The sequence below is a fragment of the Strix uralensis genome, chromosome 7, assembly GCF_047716275.1.
Source record: "Strix uralensis isolate ZFMK-TIS-50842 chromosome 7, bStrUra1, whole genome shotgun sequence".
In the NCBI taxonomy this organism is placed as follows: Eukaryota; Metazoa; Chordata; class Aves; order Strigiformes; family Strigidae; genus Strix; species Strix uralensis.
In genome coordinates this window covers 20529606-20553940 of record NC_133978.1, presented here as the reverse complement: position 1 = coordinate 20553940, position 24335 = coordinate 20529606, and the positions used below count along the sequence as shown (strand labels likewise).

The following is a 24335-nucleotide window of genomic DNA, read 5'->3' as shown; positions in this document are numbered from 1 at the left end:
CAGAAATACTTTGTTACAGCCCACTCTGAGGTCCAGCACACAACGTTTGCTACCTCCTCTCTACACCTCTGCTCTTCCAAGCCTGTGTCCCTCCTGTGGGAAGGGGCAGCCCCAGGTAGGGAGCTGGGACAGTGGGGAGGGCAGGCAGCAGCTATCCCCCACATAGACTGTAGTCTGCACTGGCTCTTCTCTCTGATAAGTGATTTTGGAGTCTGTGTCCTTTTCCAGAGTGCTTTTCACCCTGAAGAATCCTGCTGTGGTCCCATGTGCCTGCCCCATGCAAGGGAGCTGCAAGGGGCACAGGACAGTGCAGGTGTGCTCTCCCTGATCCAGGTCTGGGCCGAAACCTGAGGGCTGGGGGGTGGGGGAGGTGGGCAGGCAGAATCTCCAACACTGCCTTTTTGCCCTGAGTAAGCTGTAAAGCAGCATTTGTATAACAGACTGTCAAGGAAGGGTATTTTCACCATTTATCCTTAACCACCAGCCTGGTGGAATAACGATAAGTGCATCAGCCCATTAAAGACTTGGCTTATACTGCAGTGGCTTTTTAAATATACAGTCAGTATGTGGTTGGGTGTTGGCAACGGAGGCAGAAGTCATTAATTAGAGCCCCATAGTTAAGTCTAGGCCCCGAGGGATCATATGCAACCTAATTGGTTGCCCTGTAACCCTTAATGTAGAGACAAGGAGTTCAGCTTCCTTTGCCCTCACTGGGACCTATCTCCTGTGGGGCTGGAGTTGCTGTTTCCATGGTGCTTCCAGTGAGCTGGGTGAGGAGCACCCATCTGCTGGTGGAGTGACTGTCCAAAGCACAGCCTCACTGACTTTGGCAGCAGTGAGGCAGAATATAATCTTTATGCCCCTTTCAGTGCCTGAAGCACAAGCTGTGCCGGAAGAAATGACTCTGACAGCCCTGCTATGCTCAGGGGAGCAGCCCTGAGGTGCACCAGGGGGTTTACTCCAAGTGGAGCTGCAGCTGCAGAAGTGCCTTTCTAGAGGCTGATCTGTGTGCTTCAGGACAGGCTGAGTATCAGCCCCTCCTGGAGCCAGCTAGGGGAAGGAGCTCTTGTCTACTGCCTCCCAGATATCGTCTAGATCTGTAGAGTTGCCAGGACACTATGGCATCCCAGGTTTGTCTCTTGCAAGCAGGAAGTTCATCATTGTTCTGCCCTGATGACACCCGCACCCTTCTGGCCTCGGGAGGGAGAGCTGTGTTGCAGGCTTGTGAAGATGAGCAAGGGCATTGCTGGCAATAGTTAGAAAACTCCTGGAAGCTGCCTGTGGCTGGGCTTGAGGAACTGGGTGGGCTCTCATGCAGGAAGGATGTGGTGCCTGCATGCCTCCAGGCAGGGACTGGAGGTGCCGAAGTACCCAAGTGACAGTAAAGAGGGTTCCCCGTGTACTGCACTCCTGGCTCTCTAGCTAAGCCCACTGGGTTGGAGCTGAGGGGTAGAGTATGGGGGGCTCTCCTTGTCCCCTTCTGTCATCTGCCAGAGGGGTTCCCTGCTCCCTTCTGCCCTGCATCAGCTGGGGACGGATTCACAGCACGAGGGACCAGGGGAGCCAGGGCTAAATCCTGATCCAGAGGGGCTGATGTCAGTGCTGGCTGGACCCATGTATGTGGGCACATCCTTCAGGAGTTACGGGGCTGTGGGAAGGTGACGGGAAATATGGAGCAGGGTGCGGTAAGGGAGAGAACAGCTACTGTGGGGGAAACACATAATTTGGAAGGAAATGTGTTTTCTGAGCGTGGCCTGGATATCCAGCCAGGGTGGCAGGAGAGGACCTCTCCCTTACCCTCTGCAGGGCTGCCTGGTACGGACACTCTCCCACTTGGTTAAATTTGTCACTCCATCTGCGGCTTACAGAAAAGCCTTCCCCCTCCCTGCCCTCCTGCCATCAAGAAGCTGCTGAAGGAATCAGGTCGTTGATCCTGCAGCAGCGAGGCCCCTAATTAGCCAATCTTCTCAGAGTCTGCCGGGAAAGCTGGCTGTGTGTGAGGCAGCTCAGGGACCTCCAGTCCCTGGCGTGGGGGAGAGGGGCCCAGCGCAGGCAGGAGCCCAGAGAAGGAGGGAGAAAATGGCAGCGCTTCAATGCATTAAATATGAGGAGAGTCTGCCCAGCCTGCTGCTTTGTCCCCATGTCCCCGTGCCTGGGAAGGGAGAAGGGGACACACTGTCTGGGTGACAGTGAGGGCAGGCAGACATGGAAGTGGGCTTGCTGCAGGCAGGGGAAGCAGAAAGGAGGGGCACCACTCCCCAAATTCCTCTTGCAGGCACAGTGTGCACGTGAGGCCCCAGCTCCCCTGGGCCTCTCCTCACACACATTTAATAACGATTGCTGGGCTGGGTAATAAAGTGCTGTTTAATAGTGAATCGATTGGGCAGGCTGGGCGGGCAGGGAGCACTGGCTGCCAGCCCCAGCAGCTGCTGCCTGCAGACCCAGCACTGTCTGGGGGCCATGCCACAGCACCCCTCGTCTTGGCACCTGGCTGCCCCACGTGAGCTCTGCTCACACACGCCTCTGGTGCCGACAGAGCCCCCATGCCTGGGTAGGATGCAAAAGATGGGGTTTTTTTTCCCCCTTGTAGCATGAAGTGCTTTCCTGTGACTGGGGTGGTGTTTCCCATCCTTGGGGTGTTTGGTGACGTGGTGATGTAAAGTCTGTGGTGGCCTGGGACACCTTGGGACCTGTGGCCACTGTGTGCTTAGGGTGAGGACCTGTGGAGAAGCAAGTCCACAGCACAGGGCTTGTGCTCTGGGGCAAGAGCCAGCAGCCTGCTGGAGGTGGCCAGTGGCCCAGGCCACACAGCAGCTTTTGTCTTCTAATCCTCACAGTCCCCAAGCAGCGGTGGGGTGTGGGTGCAGCCTGTACCCTGCAGCACAGGGCGTAACACACAGGGCTGTGCACGCTCATGCATGCGGACATGTGCCCACGGTCACACGGGAACTTGGGTGCTGCTGAGCAGGGATGCGCCACGCATGGCATTGTGCATGCTGATGACAGGAGCTGTGTGCACCAGGACATGGGGACATGTGTGGTGTCACGCTGGGACATGCACACCGGCAAATGGGGTCACGCTTGCCAGCACATGAGACCGGGTTCACACTGGTGCAGGGGGATGTGCACGCCGGGGCCTGTGTGGTGGCACACTGGGGCACGAGGCCGTGCACACGGGGACACGGAGGCGTGCACAGTGCTGCACGGGAACACGCCCGCCCGCCCGCGGGGCCGTGTACCCCGGGCCGGTGCGGCCACGGCTGCTCCTTGCTCCGCGTGTGCCGGTGCCACCAGGTGGGGCGGGGCGCGGCGCCCGGTGGGGGTCTCCCATTGGCTGTCGGGGCTGTCAGCGGGGCGGAGTGACAGGACCGGGCCAGGATTAGCGCGGCGGGGAGCGGCGGGCTGGGGCCGGTGGCACCGTTCCGCGCCGTGCCGTGCCGTGCCGTGCCGTGCCGTGCCGTGCCGTGCCGTGCCGTGCCGTGCCGTGCCGTGCCGTGCCGTGCCGTGCCGGCGGCAGCGCGGAGGATGCGGCGGCACTGCCGGTAAGGCGCGGGGAGCGGGGCGCGGCGGGGAGCGGAGGCCGGAGCAGGGCGGCGGGGGAGCGGGGAAAGTTGCAGCAGTTGTTGCGGGGACCGGGACGGCTCCGCGCCCTCCCGGCAGCGGTGACCGGCGGGTGGCGGCACCGGGCTGCAGTGGCACCGGTGGGTGCCCGGCGGGGCCAAGACCCGCCCGCCGCTGCCGCGGAGCGGCTCCGGTGTGCCGGTGCGGCGGGACGGGCGCGGGGCCCCTGCCCGGGCAGGGGGGGCGCGGCGGGGGGAGCGGGCGGGCGGGCGGCTCCGCCGGCTCCCCCCCGGCCAGGGGGGGCTCCCTGCTCATCCGGATGGATGTCACATCCACTCAGGGCTGATCCCGCCGAGACGGGAGGTGCCAGGCGAGGGCGGCCGAGCTGGAGGGGCCGGGGAAGGAAGGGCAGGCTCAGCCCCAGCTTGGAGGTGGGGCACATCCCCTGCCTCGACACTCTCCTCAGGAAGGGGTCCCCTGTTTGTCCCACAGCCCTGGGGCTGCCAGGCGCCCCTCCTCTGTCACCACTGCATGTCCTGAAACTGCTCCGTGTCTCTCCAGAGTGCAGCGGTACCTCCCAGGGCCCATTCTGCCCCAGCTCCGGCAGGTGGCCGGCACCCACAGCCTGGTTTCCCCATTCCCTGCCACCACTGCTGACAGCAGTACCGTGTCTGGCACACATATACAGCCCGTGGTGTGAATTCACCCCCCAGCCCTGCACCTCTTGCTTCCCTCCCATCCCTGTCCCATCCTTTGCCCGTTCCCCTTGCATCCTCCCCCAGCTCCTGCGCGTTGTCCCCACACACCCCGGCGTGGGTGTGCTCTTCCCCCGCAGCGTGAGCAGTTCCTGCTGTCTGCTGCCTTCACCCCGCATCGCCCCGCTCAGCCAGGCAAGCGCCTGCACGGGCAGTAACCGTCCCCCACTGCACCGGGCACAGCTCAAAGCAAGGGCTGGGAAAAATCCCTGGATATCCCTTCGGCCGCTAAGAAGGGGCAGGCCGGAGAAGCAAGTTTCTTGTATGTATAGATGTTTTATTGAACAAATGAAATCCCCCACTGATGTGCAGCTCCCAGCTATCACACTGCTCCTGAGTTTTTCTCTTTGAACGTGTGCCCTGGGCTGCCTGGGCAGCCTCACTGTAAACTTCCCTTTGCAGGACTTCTCCTGCCTTCAGGCAGTGGGACCAGCAAGGCTTCCTCCAGCTCACTGGTGCCTTACAGCCCAACCCATTCATCACAGTGATTTAAAGAGCATCAGTCCGATTCACGATTTAAATCAGCAAGCAGGAAGCCTTAGTTCCATCATTGATTTTTCATCTCTGTTACATTTGTGCTTTTTACCTTTTATTATTAAAGAAAAACTCACTCTGCTGGATGGTGTAGCCATCCAGCTTCGGTGGCTTGCGGGCAGGCATGGCCTTTAGTCTGAATTTGATAATTCTCCTTTGATAACCAGGAGGACATGCTGTGCTTATCCCATTTATTTTAGCAATAACTCACATGTATTGCGATAGGCTGTCTTTTGTAGATTTGTTATGTTACAGAGAATGCCAACTATTCCTAGTGATAACTTTTTTCCCTTGGCGCGTGTGTCAGTCTATGTTTAGATAAAAAGTGGAATTTCATTTGAAATTTATAAACCCCACATTTTATTATTTATCAGTTAACTTCAGCAACCTTGAGTGTGAACACAACCATAACAGGAGAAAAAGACTGTAAAAACAGTAACCAATATTAAATGGGAGAGTGTATTTTTGAGGTGAGTGAATTACAGATTGCTGCTGCTCAGCAAGAGCCAGATTTTTTAGCAGTGTGATAATGCAGATAGATGGGCGCCTGCCCCACGGTCATGATTTGGGATATTTTATTAAGAGTTATGTCTCTGCATCTCTGAAGCCTAAACACAATTGAAAATCCAGCCTCACATCCTCAAGGAATGCAATCCTGTCTGGTTTGTACTCGGAAACAGGGAGAAGAAATCATGCTTTCCGCTGTTTCCAACTGGCATTTTGTTTCTCACTTTCAAATGATGAGATCTAAGTGAAGGACTTAGCATCTCAGCATCTGTCAGAAGGCAAAAGCAGCCAAGGCAGAGTCTTCTCTGCATACCAAGAATTCAGAGAAACTCAGGGAAGGATGAGTACAAGTTTTAGCTCTGCTGGGAGAAAGAAACATGTCAGTAGCCCTGCCAGTGGCACTGATGGGGGCTCCAGGTCCTGCCTTCCCCTGCAGCTGCCTGCCCGCTGCTGTGGACTGGCTGGTCTCACCTCTGGATAAGGTCTCTGGGCAGAGGCAGGCAGGCAGGTGAGCTGTGTGCAGGGAGGGCATGCTCCAGTCCCCCAGGGCAGGACTGTTGCAACCACTGCTTTTTGGATCTGCTGGTGTTGACAGCTCTGTCTGTGCCACCAATAGCAGCTGTGGCATGTGCTGGTGACACACTTTAAGCCCAGTCTGACCTCCAAAGAGGCTCCTTGCCCATGCTGCTTGTGTTAAACTCCTCGAGCAAGTGTAATTGGAGGATGTCTCGGTGATCCAGTGTATCAATTTTTTTTTCCCCTTATTGAAGTGATTTTAGTAGGCTGTGGGTAGTAAATATATTCAGCCTAATGTAGGATGAATGAAATCCATTTTAAAGTGCATAGTGTGCTCCCTTGCTGTGTCTGGGGTGCTGGTCTGTGGGGGAAGTGCCTGAGCATCCTGACACCCTGGGAAGAAAGCAAACCAGGTTCCTGGGGACCAAGCAGAGGGCTGCCAGCATCCCTGTGGTGGTGCTGGTGTGATGCCCACAATGAACCTCACCTGCTTCTTGCAGCAGGATGAGACTTGAAGGGGGCTGTCTCACCTGAAGCATCTCTTTCTCCTGCCGTGAGGGCAGGGCACCTTTTGCCTGTCCTTCTCATGGCCCCAGACTCCTTGTGTCCTCCCTCCCCTAACCAGCTCTCCTCGCCCTTGTTTCAGGGCTGCCTGAGGATGTGTCACCCCTCAACCTGGCCATCATCTCAGGGGTGCTGGGAACCCGCCTCACCGTCCCTCTGTCACCCTGCTGGGCTCCAGACCTGACGCATCTGTGCCCTCCTCCAGTGGGATGGCACAGGCGGGGGGACCTGTTCGCTTCCACCCTGAGGAGGGCTGCGCCGCTTCGCCCCCGCCGTTCGCCCGTGGGGTGGACCGGAGGCTCTGGCTAGTGGAGGGGAGCCCCGAGGTCGGGAGGCACAGCCCCCCTCGCTGCCTCACCCCCAATCTCAATGCCGGCCGCCTCCACCTCCTGCGCAGGGGCCTGGCCCCCGATGTCCGCCGCTGCCCCCTCGGCCTCTACAGCAGCACCGGCTCCTTGGCCCGCAAGCCGGCGGAGACAGCTCCCTTCATCAACGGGGGCTGCCTGGGCGCGGGGCGCCTGACAGCCCCCTGCACCCCACAGCGGGGCCGGCCCAGCCCGGGGCTCTCCTCCCTGGGCAGCCGCAGCCCGCTGGTGGCAGCGGCCCCGGAGGGACACAGCTCTGTTGTCACCTTCCGCTTCATTGAGAAGGCCAGTGTGCAGACCCTGGGCGGCCTGCCGCCTCCCCAGCCCCGCTGGGAGAATGGCCCCCGCAGCCTCAGCCGCAGCCTGGAGCTCGGCGGGGACGCGGGGTCTCCCCAGCCCCTGGCCCTGCCCCAGGAGCGGCTCCTGCACACGCTGAAGCTGGAGGCCTCCGCATCTGACCCGCTCCTGGCTGGGGGCAGGACCCCGGGGGGAACGCGTCCCTGTGGGAAGGAGCCCTGTGCCCTCAACGCCGACTGCCTCTGCCGCTCCCTTGCCAATGGGCTGCCAGAGGACTTCTCTGCCTTCGCCAGGAGCCCCCTGAAGCCAGAGTCCCGACCCCAGGTAGGTGTCGGGGTGCCCTGCACCGGGAGTGGGCTCTGCCCCAAGGTCTGTTGCCTGCTCACCACTCTCCCCTCTGCAGGGCAGTGCCTGGCCATACCCCCGGCAGACCTCGGCCCATGCCCAGCGCATCGCCAGGGCCAAGTGGGAATTCTTCTATGGCTCCTCAGACGGCCCAAAAACAGGTAAGAAGCAGCAGGAGACACCCTCAGCTGGACCAACCTCTCCTTTGCTAGTCTGAATAGCTGCCAGGACTCCCCCCAGGGCTGCCTATCCCTCAGGACTTGTCGGTGCCCACCGGACAGCTGAGACCCCCCTCAAGATCAGCTAGCCTGTGTCCTCCTTGGACTAGATCTTGCACACACCAACCTCCCTGCAGAGTCCGCTGTGGCTGTGCAAAGCATCACGCAAAGGGGGTGATGCAGAGCCCTGACCCTGCGCAGCCCCCGGCTGCCTCTGCAGAAGGGCTTTGGGGTTCAGATGGGGGTTCAGGGCTGGTTGTGGGTGCACTAGCACTGACAGCACCCTGTCTCTGCCTCTCCCACCCCTATTCCATCTGGCTCCCCCTCTCCATTCCCCAGTGTCCGTCACACGTGTGACCCCACTCTTGGTGTGTGTGTGAGATGCCATGGGAGCGGCTCCCCAGCACTCTCCAGCACAGCTCCCCACGGCTCTGAGTGCTCGGTGCTCCCTTGCAGGTTCCTCTGCCCCGGACTCCGCTCCCCCAGCTGAGCCCCTCCAGAAGCCCGTCTGCCTGCTGCCTACCAAGCCACCGGACTTGGTGCCCGAGCACAGCCTGAGCCATGTGGAGGTGGAGATAGAGATGTCTCCTCTGGGTGGCCAGAAACCTGGCTCCTGCGAGACTGGGATTATAAAGAGGACGGTGAAGTATTCTGAGACAGACCTGGACACTGTGCCACTGAGGTGCTACCGCGAAACCAACATCGATGATATCCTGGCCGAGAAGGAGGAGGTGGATTCAGCGATTGAGAGCCAGAAGGACAGCGAGAGCAACCCAAGCTTCGGGGGCACACCAGGCAGGAGGAACAGCATGCCAGAGGAGCCCCCTGCCCCAGGAGCTGGGTGCCCGAAGGATGGACTGCAGGACGGGGACGTGGATGAAGATGAGGTGTTTGAGGCGACGAGGAAGGAGAACAGGGAAAGGTGAGGCTCCATGCGTGAGGGCAAAAAGCTCCCTCGCCCTCCCTATTGATCCCTGCATGGCAAAACAGTCTCTGCCAAAAGAGTGTCCGAGCCAAAAATCCCAGTAGCTCCATGTGAGCTGTGTGTGGGGGTCAGATGGGGTCCTGGATCTCCCCGCTGGGGTTGGGATTAGGACTGGGGCTGGGACCAGACCTGGGAGGGGGCCCTCACTGCCCTATGGAAAGAGTAGGGCAGCACAGGTGTTGCAGCCCTGGGTGCTGTGCCTTGGGCCTCACTCTTCTGGGGTGAGCCCTGCAGCTCAGGTCGCCCGGCTGAGCTGAGGCTTCCCAGCATGAGTCCCCCCAAGTAAATTGCATCCTGCCCCAGAGCTGCTGGATGTTGGGGTGACAGTGTCGGGACACCTGAGCCAAAGTTGTATCCTGGAGCTGCTGTGTGCTGGCAGGCTCTGCTGGGCTGCCCTCCCTCTGCAGATGGCTCTGCGTTGGCTGCAGGAGCAGTCCCTTTTGCTTGGCTTCAGTAGGTATTTGCCATGTTTAGGAAAGAGCAGGGGATATGTTGGGCTGGAAAAAGCCTTTTGTTGTCTTTCATGTCATTTTTCACTTGTGTGGCAAGACACCCTGTCCCAGGAGGCTGATGGAGTGGGTGACACCAAGGTTATCATCTGTGGCAGCTAACCCCATCTGAGCTACCATCTGCCCTGTGCCAGGCACTGGCAATTAGGACCTATGAGATGGTGGTTTGGCTTGGCGTCATGAGATTCTGCCCGTGGAGTGTCCTCTGGAATGGTGGTTTGACCATGAGGAGTGACAGGCATCATCCACCTGCCCCAGGAGACATCAGGAGGGGAAGGAGCTCCAGAGCACTGTGTGGGACAACCGCCTGGAGGGGAAGGGCCCTGGCAGGGAGCGGGAGATGCCTGTGTGTGCAGGCAGTGGCATCCAAGGGCGTCTCCTGATATGTGTATTGGCAAAGAGTCTTGGCTGAGATGAGGGGGCTCAGCATCATCAGCAAGTGCTCTGCAGGAGTGGGGAGAGGTCTTGCCTGGGAAGCACAAAGCCAGGGTGATGCCTGGGATGTCACATGTCAGCATGCACTCATCTAGCTGTGCAAAAGATAGGCAGGGAGTGTTTAGGTGGAAGAAAAGGAAAAGAGAGGTTTTGGTGTTAGTGGTGGGAAAAGATATTGAAAATATAACTCCCAGTGGTGCCCTTGCACTGGGAAGGAGAAGTATGAAGATGGTGGGCTGATGGGGAGGGAAGGTGTGCATCCCAACGGGAGCTGGGCTTCTGCCAGTTTGTCCAGCACTTGCATCTCTAGTGGAGGGAACAGATACATCCCTCCCTGCTGCCCTCCCTGTCCTCAAAAACTTTGGGTTCTAGAGAAAAGCTGAAAATAAGCCATTTTTAATATTTTTTTTCTAAAAGAATAGTGATGGAAGTTTTGAGTAAGGTGTAAAGTTATTATTAGTGCAAGGAAGTTCTTCAAGTTACTGTAACAATTACCTTGCATAGTGATACTTTATTTCCAAGTATGTCCTAGACCACTACAAGTCCTATGAGCTGTAAGCCTAGACCTGCTTTTTGCCCTCTGAGACACCTTACTGTAGCTTCCCAGACAGTGCTGAAAGCTTGGATGTGTCCATAAATGCATCGTTGCCCTTAAAGACGGTGCTCCCAATATAATTACCGATGTGTATATAGGGGCATCATGTTCATTTTACATGTCTTCTTTGTAGACCAATGTTTTTTTTGCTTTGCAGCCCCCTGAATATTCCCCAGACAGGTGCAGACCCTGTGGGCAGCGTCTTGAAAATCACGAGCCTCAAACTGCGAGCTTGTTTAGTCCCTGAATCAGAGCCCTGGGTTTTTGCTTACGCACTGTTTCTGAGCTCTGCAGCTGCAGTCCTCCTCCCTGTTTACCAGTCACCAGTATTGATGTTTTCTACTTAAAGTTTTCTGCTTTGCTTGCTCACAGGAGGGGTGATGCTGGGGTGATTAAGAAGTCCCCTGGGCTCCCCAGAGCCAGCACTGTTCTACTGCTGCAGGAGCTGCTGTACCCCAGGCCTGTCCTGGTAGCTGGGAAGGACTAGCTCTACAAAATTACTGAAGCACCTTTGGATGCTGATTTGCAGCATTTAGACATGTAAATATCTTTGAAAGTCTAGCCTTAAGGGTTTAGCACACTTTGCGAGGGGAATTTTGGGTTGGTACTTTCTTGATGTCCTTCATATTCTGGCCAAAAGGCAGCATCATCGGTGTTTTACCCTCCCAAAATAAGAGAGCATGCTAACAGCCAAAAAAATCCAACACCAAATCAGACAAGACATGGAAAGCAATGGAAGAAATGGTGTCTTCTTCCAGCAAATCCACTCCATGAATATATTTAGAGCCAGATCTATGGACTGTAGTGACTAGTCTAAGCTTTTACTGTCTTTATTTCCATTAGTCCCAGAGAGCCGAGACCTGTCAGCAAGAGCGGGCTCAACTCCCTTCCTCCCCGAGCATCGGCAGACATGCTGGCTAAGCTGGAGGCAGGGCCCGTCTTGGCCCACAGCGCAGGTGCCTTGGGCTGATAAGAGAGAAGAGGCTTTGCTGGGGGTGCCCTGCTCCCCTGAGAGTGTGGAGGGCTGGCGGGAGGCAGAGACATTTTTTCTCCCTGCAATCAGAGCAGCCTTGCCTGGGAAAGCCCTTGGATCTGCTACCCAGGGAGCCTTTCCAGAACCTTTGTGCTCACTGCTTGGTATCGAGAAAATAGCTGCAGGGCAAGCCTTGTTGGGGATTAAAAAAGTGGTTATGGACCTGATTTCGTCAAACACTTAAGCATGTGCTTAACCTGCCTCAGTAGCCACAAGCCTCTGATGTGTTGTGCTGAGGCTGATCCTCTGTCCCAGAGCTCATCGTGGCCACGGAACCACAGCTCGGGATGATGCTCCCACATCCCACAGGCTCAGGCTGGAGAGGGCACGCTTGGGGTGATGCTGGCAGGCACCTGCCAATGAGCTGGGGGAGGTGCGTGCAGCTCGTCGGGAAGGACTGGGGGCAGAGTGACCTCAGCGTGATGGTGGGGACATGGCAGGGGGATGTGGGCAGCTGGGGAAGGACTGCAGTGCCCGTGGTTGGTACCTGTGGCTGAGCACAGGTTGACGTTAGGACACTGAGGCCTAAGAGCAGGCAGCTTCCAGGCTGGAGGTGATGTGTAAAGGAGCCTGGGGAGAGTGCAAGGAGCTGCTGGGGCTGGTCTGTACAAGAGCTTTGTTCAGAGGGGAATAAAGTGAGGGGCTGCTGGGTGGTGCTGTATGGCCTCACCTTCTCTGAGCTGAGCTGGGATCCCCACACAGCACCTGCCGTGCCTATGTAGGCAGGAGGAGTGAGGTATGGCTGAGGCAGTCAGAGGTCTGGATGGTCACAGGAGCATTTATCAGAGAGAGAAAACTGCTGAGGGCCTGAGAAGAGAGATTTCCCCTCTTTCCCGCCCCCACCAGGGATGGCACAGCTCTGCAGCACCAGGCAGGGAGAACAGGTGAGCCCCCATCAGATGCAGCTGCTGAGGCCCAGTTGCTCAGACCCCTGCGGTCCCTGCAGGCAGACCTTCTCTTGAAGTGCTGCTGGATTTAGCACTAACATGCAACGCAACATGGCTGTCGGCTCCCGGGATCCTCTTCCCCTCCGTACCAGCCTCGCCCTCTCCCAGGGAAGGCTCACCGCCTCTCCCACCCCATCTTAAGACTGAAAACCTATTTGCTTTCCCGCTGCCCATTGCCTTTGCGCAGATGCTCGATTACAGCCTCTGCGTCTCCTCCCCTCTGCTCCTCCCAGCTGCATTTGTCTGGCTTGGTGACAGTGCAGTGACCCTTCCTGTGGGGCCAGAGCGGGGCATGGGGGGAGCTGGACAGCACCACAGGGGCTGATGAAGCATCTAGGTCTGAGCAGGAGTGGTATGTGCAGGCAGCATTGTGCCTGTGCTGCTGCGACTAGATCCTTCTGGAGCTGAACAGCTTTGTGTTTGATATTTTGGGATGGAGAGATTACTTCCAGAGCTCAGATGGTGTGGACAAAACCAGCAGTGTTTTTTCTGTGGCTTGGTGACAATATAGTTGATCACAAGAATGAGCCCGGCTCCCTCTCCTGGGAACAAGGTCTCTTCCGTCCTCTGGCGCTGACCTCCCCGGCAGAGCCTGTCATGCTCCTTATGGATTCAAGGCACAAAAAAAAGTCAGCAGTATTAGCTCGGTTTAGTAGCACACAGCTGGGTGGTAAGGACAGTGAATGCACATTCGCATCTGTGAAGCTCATCTGCAGATGTTAGAGGCCTCTTCTGCCTAGTCCTCACCAGAAAGCCACACCAGAGGTGGCTGCTCCTGGGACTCCTACGGGAATGGTAAGAGCATTGAGTGGTGCTGCACAGCCAGGGAAACACTGGTGGATGGGTGAGAGCAGCCTCCACCCTGCCTTGCTTACCTGTGCCTGGCTTCACTGAGCTCCCCTTGCAGCCAGCCAGCACTCTGGGGGAGTCAGGCTGCCAGCTCTTGGCCTGCTGAAGTAATCAGGGTGAGATTTTTGAGCGGTATGTGAAGGCTAATGAATGATAATCATTTGGCGCTTGTAACAGCAATGCATCTTCTGAGCCCTCTGTATGAAGCTGTTTGTTCATACAAATGTTATGACAAGCTGGAGCAGCTCCTCTCCTTTCATCGGAGAAGAGAGTGGCATAACAAGTGCTTTTCTGCTGCTTTAATAAAAGCAAAGTGTCTTATGAGTAAAGTAGGCTTTTAGGGCTGTTTTTAGGCTGAAGCATTGATGTTCCCTGGGTTGGAAATGTCCCTGTTGTCACATGCTCAGATGGATGGGCAGGCTGCACTTCATTTACAGGACAAAACAGTCAGGGCTTCAGGGTACTCTGCCTCATTTACAGGACAAAATGCTGAGGGCTTCAGGGTTTAGAAACTCCTGTGCTGGGCTGGACCCAGACCTGCATTGGAGACAGGCTGGGCCTTCCTGCGGCGCTGATCCCTTACAAGATGATGAGCCAGGACAAAGCCTGGCCCCTAGGATATAGGCCAGCTCAGGTCCCCAAGCCCAGAGCTGGGTATGAGGCTTCCTCCGTACTGCCTGGGAAAACCTGGAGCTCAGCATTGCCTTGTGCTGAGTCCCAGATGTCTCCTGGGACCAGCCGACAGACTGTTGGTCATGCTTTGAGCATGGTGCTCAGCGACCACGGTGCTGCATTCGTGGAGGAAGGTGTCGCGCTGTCCTGAGAGGCTTCAGGAGGAGCCTTCTGGGTGTTGGGAGTTCTGAATGCTCATGGAAAATTCAACCACTTCCAGATTTGGTTGGAAATGGAGCTGAACCACATCCTGCTTCTGGTGCTTGAGCCCTTTATTGGATCTAAGCTCAAGTCGAGTGACTGGGAGCAGTAGCCATCTCATAAGCTCCTTATGAGGATGAGCCACTAAAGGAACAAAAGTCTGTGGCGCATTAAAGGAGAAGCATATGTCTGGAGGAAGGCCAGCCCAGTCCCTCTTCCCATGATGTCTTGGGCAGCCAAGGCCTTTCCTTGGAAGTCTACAGATGTTCAGAGGAGATTTCTGCCCTCCCTAGTTTCCTTCTGGAGCAGCATGAGGGCTTTCATTTTGGGGCTTTGATCCCTTGCTCCTCAGTGACCAGTTCTCACTTTCTTTCCCTCTAGGATCATGGACCGAGACACACAGGGTATGCTCAAGTCTCCAGTGCCCTTCCTCCTAGGGCACAGCCTCTCCAAGGATGGCATGGACTCTTTCAGCAAGCATTTTGAAAGCATCATGGAGTCCCATCGAGCCAAAGGCACATCTTACACCAGCCTGGACTCCATTGACATCCTCTCCTCCCCAGCCCGCACCCATGAGACCTTTTTCACTTTTGACCTCCCAACCCTCGCCCCAGAAATACAGGGACAGATCCAAGACAGCGCCAAGCTGATCGAGGAGAACTTTGCTCCTCTGGCTCACTTGGAGCCGGACTCTGGGACCAGTTCGGCCACAGATGCCCCCTGGACGGAGAGGGAGGAGCGGGGGAGACGAAGGAAGGGTGCTCGGCACAGCCCTTGCCGCTCAGAGGACAGCTTTGGTACTCCCTTGGCCTCCAACATGAGGTGAGTGACCAAAGTTACTTGCTGTCCAGCTGGACCACCAAGGCTTGGTGTGGAGTCTAACCCTGTGTGGCGTGTTTTGCAGCCAGAGCCTAAACTGTGTTGCTGGGGAAGAGGGGAAGGATCAGGACTGAGTGTGCTGGATTTTCTGTGTAGTGCCTGATCAAGCCAGTGACCACCATGGTGTTGTGGTAGGCGTGTCAGTGGGAGCGCATCTTTTTCATCTTTGCCAGCTTTGTTGGTGCTGGAGGGCTGTGAGGTTTCCTCCAGCCTAGGAAGGAGGGAGTCCCAGGACTTCAATCCCACGGTGATTCCCATTGCAGGACAGTCCAACATCTGTGGTGTCTGTGGAAAGAGGCCAGTCAGAAGTCAAGTACCAGTAGAAATTTAACAGGCTTTCCCTCCTGGAGGCCAAGCCTTCCTGATACTGCTGCGTCCCTTACCATCCGAGTAGCAGCCTCCTGTTTCTTGAGGACAGGAGTCACATGGTCTTGTACCTATTGTCCTAGCCTCCCGAACCTCCTCAGCCTTGTGTATTTTTGGAGATGGAGGGCAGAGATGAGCACAGCCCACCAGAGGCTCCCTGTACATTGCTCCAAGCCTGCCTGCACCTGGGCTCAGGATGGCTGCCCCATGTCTGGGGAGATCTCTGGTGGAGTGGGCTGGGAGAGCTCAGCCCCACCACTTCCAACCTGTTCCTATGTGAGGCCATGTCCAGGCTGAGACACTGCCTTCCAACAAGGTCTTGGGTTGAGACACTTGTGACATGGCAGGTTGGCGGGCCGTGTCTTTTCCCTTTTCCAGGGTACACTCATCTGGAGTGTGGTCAGGTCAGGTCTGGATGTCAGGTCTGGTCCAGTGGTTCAGCTGCAGAGCTGACGGCTCTCAGAGAACTTGGTGTCTCGGTCATGCCAGCGCTAACCTTCCTATTTGCATTGCCTCCCTGCAAGGTCTCTCTGCCCAGTGACCTTCTGTGCAATGCCAGAGCCTCCTGAATCCCTCATCCGCTTTCTAGGATTTGGTCTTTTCCACACCAAACTTTTTGGGGTTTGGTCTTCTCCAGACCAAACCTATGTCAATTCTGGTCACTACCTGTGCCATCTTTCAGGCTCAGCTTGGGGTGGCCAGGTGGGAATCTGAGCTCTGTGTCCTCTCTGGTGTCTGCAGTCAAGAGAGGAGAGTGGAAGAGAGTGGAGTATCACATCTGCTCTGTGGTCCCTGGATCACTTCAAGAGCATTTTGGGGCAGAGTTAGGCCTTCCCTTTCTCTGGGACACTTTGGGTCATGGTGGCACATAGTCCAGCAAGGTTTGTGCAGTAAAACTGGTGATGTCTAAGAGGCACAAGGCAACAAAGGGTGGCAGTATCCAGCCATGATCAGTGCTTTCTGCTGGAAGAATTGGCTTCCTATTCCTCTGCCAAGGCAAGGGACTGAAACAGAGCACCCTGGAGAAACAGAGGACAGTGTCTGACTTGCCATCCACAGGGTGCCATCATACCACAGCAACACCACCACAGGGACATGGGAAGGTGTGAAGCTGCAGAGACACAGCTGGCAGCAGGAATGGCAATGAGGTGGCTTAGCAGAGGTTTTTCCTCGCTGGTTTATAGTCAGCGGAGCACGGAGCATGCCGGCAGCGCTGTGGCACTGTGCTCCCCTCCTAGCTCAGGTTTCAGAGCAGCGATGGGCTGCGGCACAGGCCATGCAGGGGTGTTGTATTGCAGCCCAAACTGCTTTGGATCTTTGCTGAGCCCACCTTTGCTGAGCCTCTTGTCTTCTCTTCTCCTTTTCCAGCCCTCACAAGCAGGAGTGCCTCTGCTTTGGTGGCAGGAGAGCCCAGGGGAAACCCAGCTGCAGCCCTCACTTCACTCCCTGGCCTGGGGACCCCAAGGCTTGGGCTTTCCATAGCACCGTAAACACCAACCTCGCCTTCTGTTACACGTGCACATGGAGTCCCAAGCAACTATCTTTCCCCATTTAGAAACGATTCCCTTGCTTATCAGTAGGTCCCTGAACAGCCTTCTCTTAGTCTCGTTCAGGGCCTGTTTCTTGCCCACCTCCTGGGCTGCAGTGATGTTCAGAGCCACTGTGTTGCCCTGCAGCAGGTGAGCAGGTGCCCTGGCTCCAGCAGTGACCTGAAGCGGAGACTGCAGGAAAGATGGTGAGAAATGAGGCTTGGGGGAGCAGGGCCCTGCTGCAGGCCCTTGGCAGGCAGCACCCCAGCTCTCTGCTCCCCGGCATGGAGCGAGCCTCCCCTCGCAGCCCTCGGGGGTGGTGGCAGACAGGGAGGCAGGTGTGGTTGGGATCTGCTGTCTTGTGTAGTGGAGAGGCATGGAGATTGGGACTGGGAGCAGGAACTAGTCTGGGAAGCAGGGAAGGCATGGGGTACCAGGGCCTGAGACAGCCCATCATCTGCAGGGTCAGTCAGGAGGCAAGGCTTTCTGACAAGGGAGAGGCGCAAGAAGTTTCCTCTTTCCCTATCATTGGTGCTACCAACTTTCCAGACTGAGTGGAGCTGACCATGAAACTGAAGCTTCCCAAGTTGTCTGAGGAAGAAGTGGCTGAGCTGATTGCTCAGAGTTTCCCATGAGCTGGAATCAGCGGCTCCTGGTGCCAGGGCTGATCTACTCGAGCAGGGAGTATCCCTGTGATGCTTCCACTAAGGGACATCTATTGGAAATTGCTGGGGAAAGGAGCTAAGGAACCTCTGCAGCCATTGTAATGCAACACCACCCATGCCAGTGGAGCCAGAGCGGGGCATTCACCACTGCCCGCATTCACAAGCAGTACAGACTGACTGCCACCAGCTCAGATGGACTGGGTACCCCGGGCAGGGGCGCTCTGTGAAGGCTGTCAGTCTCAAGGTTGGCAGAGGTGACTCAGGCTGCAGTGCTTTGGCTGGTGATGAACACCAGCAGGTCTAGGACTATGCGTGCTGCCCTGTGGCCGTTTCCCTTGTACTCCCAATACCTTTGGTGTTAACTGTTGCAGTGTTTGGGGTTGGGTTCTGGGATGGGGGTGGCCCTGCAGCCTGCGACTTTCCATCTCTCTTGGTGGCAGGCATGGCCAAGCCGGTGATGCCCCCTGCATTGCTGGGGAGATGTGGTGTCCCCTGCGGCTGGCGGCCTCGGTGCATGCAGCCTCGCAGCTCACTCCAAGGCTCTGGTGTCCCTCAGCCTGCGATAGCCTGAGACCATGCTTTTATCTTGACCTTGTATGTGGGGAGTGTGCCTAAGTGCAGACCCAGTGAGGCCTCCCTGGGCATTGGGATGGCTGTGCCTCCTCCAGTGGGGTCCCAGTGTGGGACCTCCTCCCTGCCCCTGCACAGACAGACACAGTGGTACCCCCACCGTGAGGCAGAGACTCCATGAGTAGGTTATTGCCCCATTTGGGCGGGGGATGAAGGTGTGCAGGTATCCTGATCTCGCTGGGCAGAGGGCTGCAGTTAAAGCAGTCTGGTCCCAGGGCCATGACGGTGATCCACAGAGTGTGTGTGGGCACATAGCCCTCCAGGGCTGGGGGCGTCCCTGCAGGTCTGGGAGGGCTGGCCGGGAGCAGATGCGGTGCTGATGAGATGGTGGGGTGGCAGCCCTGGGGACTGCAGGAAGGTCGCTCCTGTGGTGGCAGCCACACTTTTGCAACTGCAGGTCCAAATTGCTGGACTTTGCTGCACTGCCAGGGGCAAGCGGGTGCATTCCCATACGCAGGCAGCCCGGGGCTGCCGGCCCTGCAGGCAGGCACTGCGGGTTGTGGGGCGTCAGCCCCAGAGGGATGTAAATGGAAAAATTGCATGTCCCTGGGGGTGCAAGCCCCCTGAAATCCAGCTGCCCAACTTCCCTTGCCCATCCCACTCCTCCAGAGCCAGCCTTGGCCCCGGGCACAGCCATGCCGGTCCCTGAGGAGTGCCAGCCGAGGGAGGGGATGTGACATGCCCCCCTCTCGAGAGGCAAGCGAGGAAGGCTCTGCCGGGACCTGAATCGGGGGCATCGCCTGAGGTGGGACAGAAAGAAGGGCAGGCAGGAGAAGCAGCAGCAAAGGGAGGGGCTGCAAACCGCCTGGTGAAAAGGGCCAGATGCCACAGTGAGGGGCAGCACGTCCGGAGCCTCGCTAGAGGGAGAGCTCAGCCCTGGAGCTGCGGCTGCGGGGGAGGACGGAGAGCCAGTAGGTCTGGCAGCCGCCCCAGGCGGAGGATGCGCCGGGAGTCAAACCTTCTTCCCTGCCAGATCTCGGCTGCTAGCGTGTGCTGGAGCACCGGGGCCCTGCCAATAAGCTCCGCTGTGTTTCTTTATAAGGTCCCTTTTGTTACTGCAGCGTTCCGTGAGCCGGTGCCCCTCCCCTTCCTGAGGCCAGCACAGGTCTCTCAGCTGGCCTGAGCTCCCAGTTGGCACTGGGCAAACTGGTGAGATGATGCCCTGAGGGCTGTGCCCAGTTTGGGGCCCCGTGGGGTGGATTCAGAGTGTGATGTGGGAGGTTGGGGGTGAGGGCTGAGCGGAGGAAGGAGAGCAATGAGGAAAGGGTAGAGATGGAGGAAGGGAGGGATGGTGTGGGGTGGAAGCACAGGAGGGGGACAAGGCTGGAGCACAGGATGAAGAGGTCTCCCCACAAGCATTGGCATGACAAGAAATGGGGCACATGCCCATCAAGTATTTCCATGTCGAGCCATGAAGGGCAGCAGGAGCTGGGACACAGGATGTATCAGCCCACTGTGGCATGGAGGATGGGGAAGCAGGCAGGGTCCCAGGGCTGGCAGGGCTGCCCACAGAGGCACGGGCAACGGCACATCTCTGTGGGATGTAGCCCTTCGTGTCAGGTGTTAATTCCAGCTCCCTGGTCTGACCCAGAGACCCCAGGCTGGGCTTTGTCCAAGGGTCTGAGAGACCCAGGTTTCCCTGCGCTGACCCCATGGCATCTGTGTTTGAAGAAGACAACCCTCCACCTAGCAGGTGAGTAACCAGATTTTAAGGCTCTCAGCCGGCTCCAGAAATTCTTTGGTGGGATTGCAGAGTCAGCCTCTGTCCTCTGCAGGAGCAGTTGTACCCCCCACAAGAGGGGCTGCTGGGATGGGGTGATGGAGGACAGGCAGGCATCTCCAGAGAGGGCTGGTGCTGCAGGGGAGGTCTGGAAGTCTGCAGAGAAACAGGACTGAGGAGGGGCACAGCTGCCCAAAGTTCCAGCTACCTGAATCTGATGGCAGTTACACTGGTGGGTGCCACTGTGGCTGGGTGATTTGGGGGCCAGGGTGGACTCCAGAGCTGCCAGAAAGCAGGACCAGCCCTGCCTGTGGATGGAGGCTGGCGTGGCTGACCTTCAAGTGTCCTTCCAGCCCTAACTTCAATTCTGTGAGGAATGAACCAGCCCAGATCTTTGCTGTCATAAATCAAAGTCGCTCCGCTGAGACCGATGGAGGGAGCTGCGTTTATTTAGCTCAGCCAAAGATCCGGTCTGGTACATTCTTAGCAGCAATATTAGGCAGGCTGGGCTCACTTGGCAGAGGCATTGGGCATCTAGCCATGCGTGTGGGGCATCAGGCATCGAGGGCAAAGTGCTGCTCTGCCCCATGCACATGTCCCTCAGACTCCGACCAGGCTCCCTGCCCTGTCCCTTCATGGTGTAGGATGCAAACCAGCCTCCCATGGGGAGCAAGTGGCACTTGGATTGTGGTTGGAGGTTCTGAGTTTCCTACAGCAGGTCTCTCACCTGGAAATGTGTCAGGCAGGACCTGGACAACCCAGGAGCTCAGCCACACACTCCCAGCTGAAATCAATGGCCACCTGGCCCAGCCTGTCCCCAGGGTTGTCTCTCCTTCCCCGCTCCTCGGGAGCAGGGTATTGGTGCAGGAAGGGTCCCACCATGCAGATACATCCCTGCTGGCAGCCAGGAGCTGGAGGTCAGCCCTTCAGGGCAGGCTTTGCTGAAGCAGTGCCTTATTGCTGCCCCACATCCAGGAGAGGTTTGCTCGTGGTTGCTGGCAGCCATGGAGAGAACACGGTGCCGAGTGAGCCCGGTTTGTGGTGGCAAAGTGGAGGGGACATCGGGGCTCCTGCAGTGACATGCTGCATTACAGCCAGGGAAGGTGCTGCGGTTTCTCCTGCTGGGCTCCAGACAGCTGGCCGGAGGAGGAATATTGGGGTGAGACAAGGATCCAGCTCCAGCAAAGGAGCGTTTGGCCCCAAGAAGGAACATCTGGGCCCTGGAAAAGCATCTGACCCTGGAGAAGGAGTGTCTGTGGTGTGGTGGTCCTGAGCAGGACCATGGTCCTGCAGCAGCTCCCCAGGGCTGGGAGCATAACACAGCCCTCTTGCTGAGCTGGGATGGAAGGTGATCGGTGAAGAGCCTCTGTCCTGGGGCAAGCCCTGAGCTGAATCACATGCCTTCCTTGCAGAGACCCCCAGAAGGGCCTCGCTGCTGCTGACACAGGTGCTGGGGACCTGGGCTCTCTAGCAAGCAGCTCTGAGGTGGCAGGGGGACCTTGCTCCTGGCGATGTGGGGGACAGCAGTGGCTGTCCTAGGCAGGCAGTGGGGAGAGGGATGAGCTAGCACTGGGTCCGCTCAGGGATGACTCATTTCAGGCACACTGAGGATACTCACACAATACCAAATTTGATCTTTATTCCTTAAGTGTGGGCCAGTTCTCGGGTTGAAAATGTATCTAATCTAAAAAATATTATCCCAGTGTTTCTTCAAGCCAAACTGAAATGTCACTTTAGAAAGTACACTAAAAAAAAACGCCCTGAGACATTAGCTCATTGGCAAGAAAATTAGCATCACCTCAGTTGTCTCAGACATGGACACGTCTCTTTGCTCAGTTCTCCATTTGCTTGAGGATTGGACTCTTGGTTTTCTCTCTTTAAGCTGCATGTTCTCCAAGCCAGCTGGGTCTTTGAGTGATGACAGACGGGTGCCACAAATGGGGCACTCCCAGCCTATCGAGGCTGATGGTCTGTATTTAATAGCATGAGAGTGACTTGAGTGTTGGAAGAAAACCTGTTTCATGGCATGGCTGGGGAGTGCCTCATCCTGAGAGCAAAGCTATGCTTTGCTGATGTAAATCCCCAAATCCGTATGGGGACTTGGTGAGGGAGGAGAGAGCAGATTCTGCTGGTAGAGCTACTTTGAGACCCAGGCTGGGATGCCTGCATGCCCATTGCAAGAAGCAAGGCAAGAATTTCAGCCACGGGTTGGAAGCCTGCAGGGAGATACGGATTTTGAAGGACAAGAGAAGTTTTGTAAATGGCCCCATGCCTGGATGCTCAGCACTAGGTAGGAAAGCTGAGGACCACAGCTTGAGAAGAGAGATCATGGGGGGAGACTCAGAACTCTATATTTTCCCCTGGAGGCTCCAGAAACTGGCCATGTGAGGGAGGACAACCTCTCAGGCAGGACAGACAAGGTCCAGAAGGGTATCGGGAGATTTTCAAGATGGTGGTTGAGAAGAATTAGAAAGTCTTCAGAGGGTGACTGAGCAGCTGCTTGCTCTGGACATGCAGCTGGAGCATGGGGAGTGGTGGAGGGGTGGCTTTGAGTTTTGTAGCTCAACCTGTGGCTGGAAAAACAGCCTTGGAGCTGCTGGGCTGGGAAGGGGACAGTGCCTGTGCCCCTGTGTTAGCAGATAGAGTTTTAGTGAAAAATACACTCACCACAACCCATGGCCAACAAGTGAAAACTGCTGGGATGGATTCATCTGTTCTGCTGCTGGAAAGCAAAGAGAGTGTGAGCCCTGTCCTTGGCTGAGGGCACAGTGGCTGCAGCCGCACAAGGAGCCAAAGTGGGGCCGAGGCATGTGCCCAGAACTGGCCCAGCAGCACCCAGCCTGTTCTGCTGTCAGGCGCTCCCCAGGGCGGCTTTGGCCTTGCCAGCCAGTGCAGGCACAGCTGGAGGGCAGCAGGCACCAGGGCCCACACCAGCGACACCTTTGGATGCAGACACCCTATTTTAGAAGGAGAGGTTTTAGGCAGATGGGAGGGATACCCACAGGACAGGGTGTGCTGGTGATGTGGACTGTGATGCTGGAAGCCTCCTACCCAGCACAGCTCCCCAGAGCAGGCAGACGCAGAGCTGGTGAGCTCCTAGTGACCTTGTGGCCACTCTCATGGCTGCTCCCACCAGGGTGGCATGGGGTGATGGACAGGCTTCCTGGGGAGGCCTGGAGCCAAATGGACACGGATCTGCCCTGGGACACCCATCCTGGTCTTACCACAGTCACCGCCCAGCACTGCCAAGCTCAGCAACGGTCCAAGCCAAGTGCATCTCCCCAGGGACTTGTAGGGTGTCAGAGCTGCTTTCACCAGGGAAGTGTCTGGCCCATGGATTTGAGCACAGAGCAGCTTCTCCTGATGAACAGCGCCTGGGGGTGCCAGGAGGGTGGTAGGAAGGTGCTGAAGAGCTCCCTAAGGCACAGGGCAGCCTGTCAGTGCTGCACAGGGCTCCCCTGGGATGGTCAGCACTGAGCAGCAAGGAGGCTCGTCCTTCGTGGAAGAAGCGAAGCCTCAAGGAGATTGTCCTGGGTAACTGGCTCAGGAGAGCAGGCCTCTTAAAAGTCAATTAGAGACTTTTAAAAATAAATCAGACTGGAACATTGCGAGGGCTGCCAGAAAATTTGGGCGAGGTCAGAGTTGCTTAACGTTCGTTGTTGATTAGATTCAACCAGCTTTTTGGTTGGGATAACTTCTGAGCTGCTGACTCAGACTGCTTTGGGGGCTAAGCCAAAAGCGTCTCCTAACATGGCCATTTAAGGCATGGTGGGCTGAGAGCTGATGGGCAGCCTGAAGAAGACAGTACACCCCACTGTGAGCTGGGAGGCTGTGGGGGTTTCCTTCATCTTTGTCCTCTCTGCTTTGGTTTTCCCTTCTGTGAAGTGCTTTGAAGTTGGTGGGTGGGAAAAGGCGAGCAAAGGAATTATAGTCGTCTTGTCTCGGGTAGAAACTGCACTTGAGAGCAGCCCGAGGAGTTTGTCCAGGTTAAAAAATGAGTGCAGAGCTGTAGGACAGCATGTGATGTGCACATGTTTCTGCTCCAAGTCTCTGCTACAGCTGAGCTTGGCAGAGCCTGAGCCCACACATGCAGTTTCACAGGCTTAGGGTGGGGGACTTCGGAGCAGTTGTTCTGTCTCTCCAGATCCAGTTTGGACCTGGGTTTGAGAGCCTTGGTCCTGTCATTAGTCACTGGCGCTGTCCTGCCACCCCACCTCTCCTCCAGCCACATCCCCAAACCTTCCCTTAGCTCCCAGACCTGACCTTGGAGTGTCTCTAACTGATGTTATTCATCCTGGGTCCCAGCAGTGAGTAGCTGGTTTCCAAAGCAGGGTGATGAACCTGCATTTCCTGAGAAGCTGAACGAGGAGATGATCTCTAGGCAGGCTAACATAGAACGTCCCTTCCCATTGCAGCGACCACCCCCTGAGCCAGCTGGTTTCGGACTCGGACTCGGAGATGGACAGTGTGGAGCAGCTGGCCCTGGGCAGTACAGACACTCTCTCCAACGGGCACAAGGCTGACCTGGAGGCTGCTAAACGCCTGGCCAAGAGGCTCTACAACCTGGATGGCTTTAAAAAAGCAGATGTGGCCCGCCACTTGGGGAAGAAGTACGTGTGGGTATTCTCAAGGAATGTTCCATTCTGCAAGGGGCCCAC

At 56.9% G+C, this 24335-nt stretch overlaps 1 protein-coding gene across 3 annotated transcripts in view; it reads left to right on the top strand.

Annotated features, from left to right (window-relative positions):
- The window catches only part of PSD (pleckstrin and Sec7 domain containing), a 49335-nt gene that overhangs the window by 5965 nt on the left and 19035 nt on the right, over window positions 1–24335 (top strand). Inside the window, exons 1-6 of one of the 3 annotated variants that reach the window (XM_074874766.1) lie at window positions 3395–3542; window positions 6520–7423; window positions 7503–7605; window positions 8119–8584; window positions 14270–14710; window positions 24093–24287. In XM_074874766.1, the coding sequence (XP_074730867.1) occupies window positions 6647–7423; window positions 7503–7605; window positions 8119–8584; window positions 14270–14710; window positions 24093–24287 (1982 nt within the window). In that variant the 5' untranslated portion in view covers window positions 3395–3542; window positions 6520–6646. Of the gene's footprint in view, window positions 1–3394; window positions 3543–6519; window positions 7424–7502; window positions 7606–8118; window positions 8585–14269; window positions 14711–24092; window positions 24294–24335 lie in introns of those variants that run through there. The other 2 variants (XM_074874764.1, XM_074874765.1) reach the window with 2 other exon arrangements.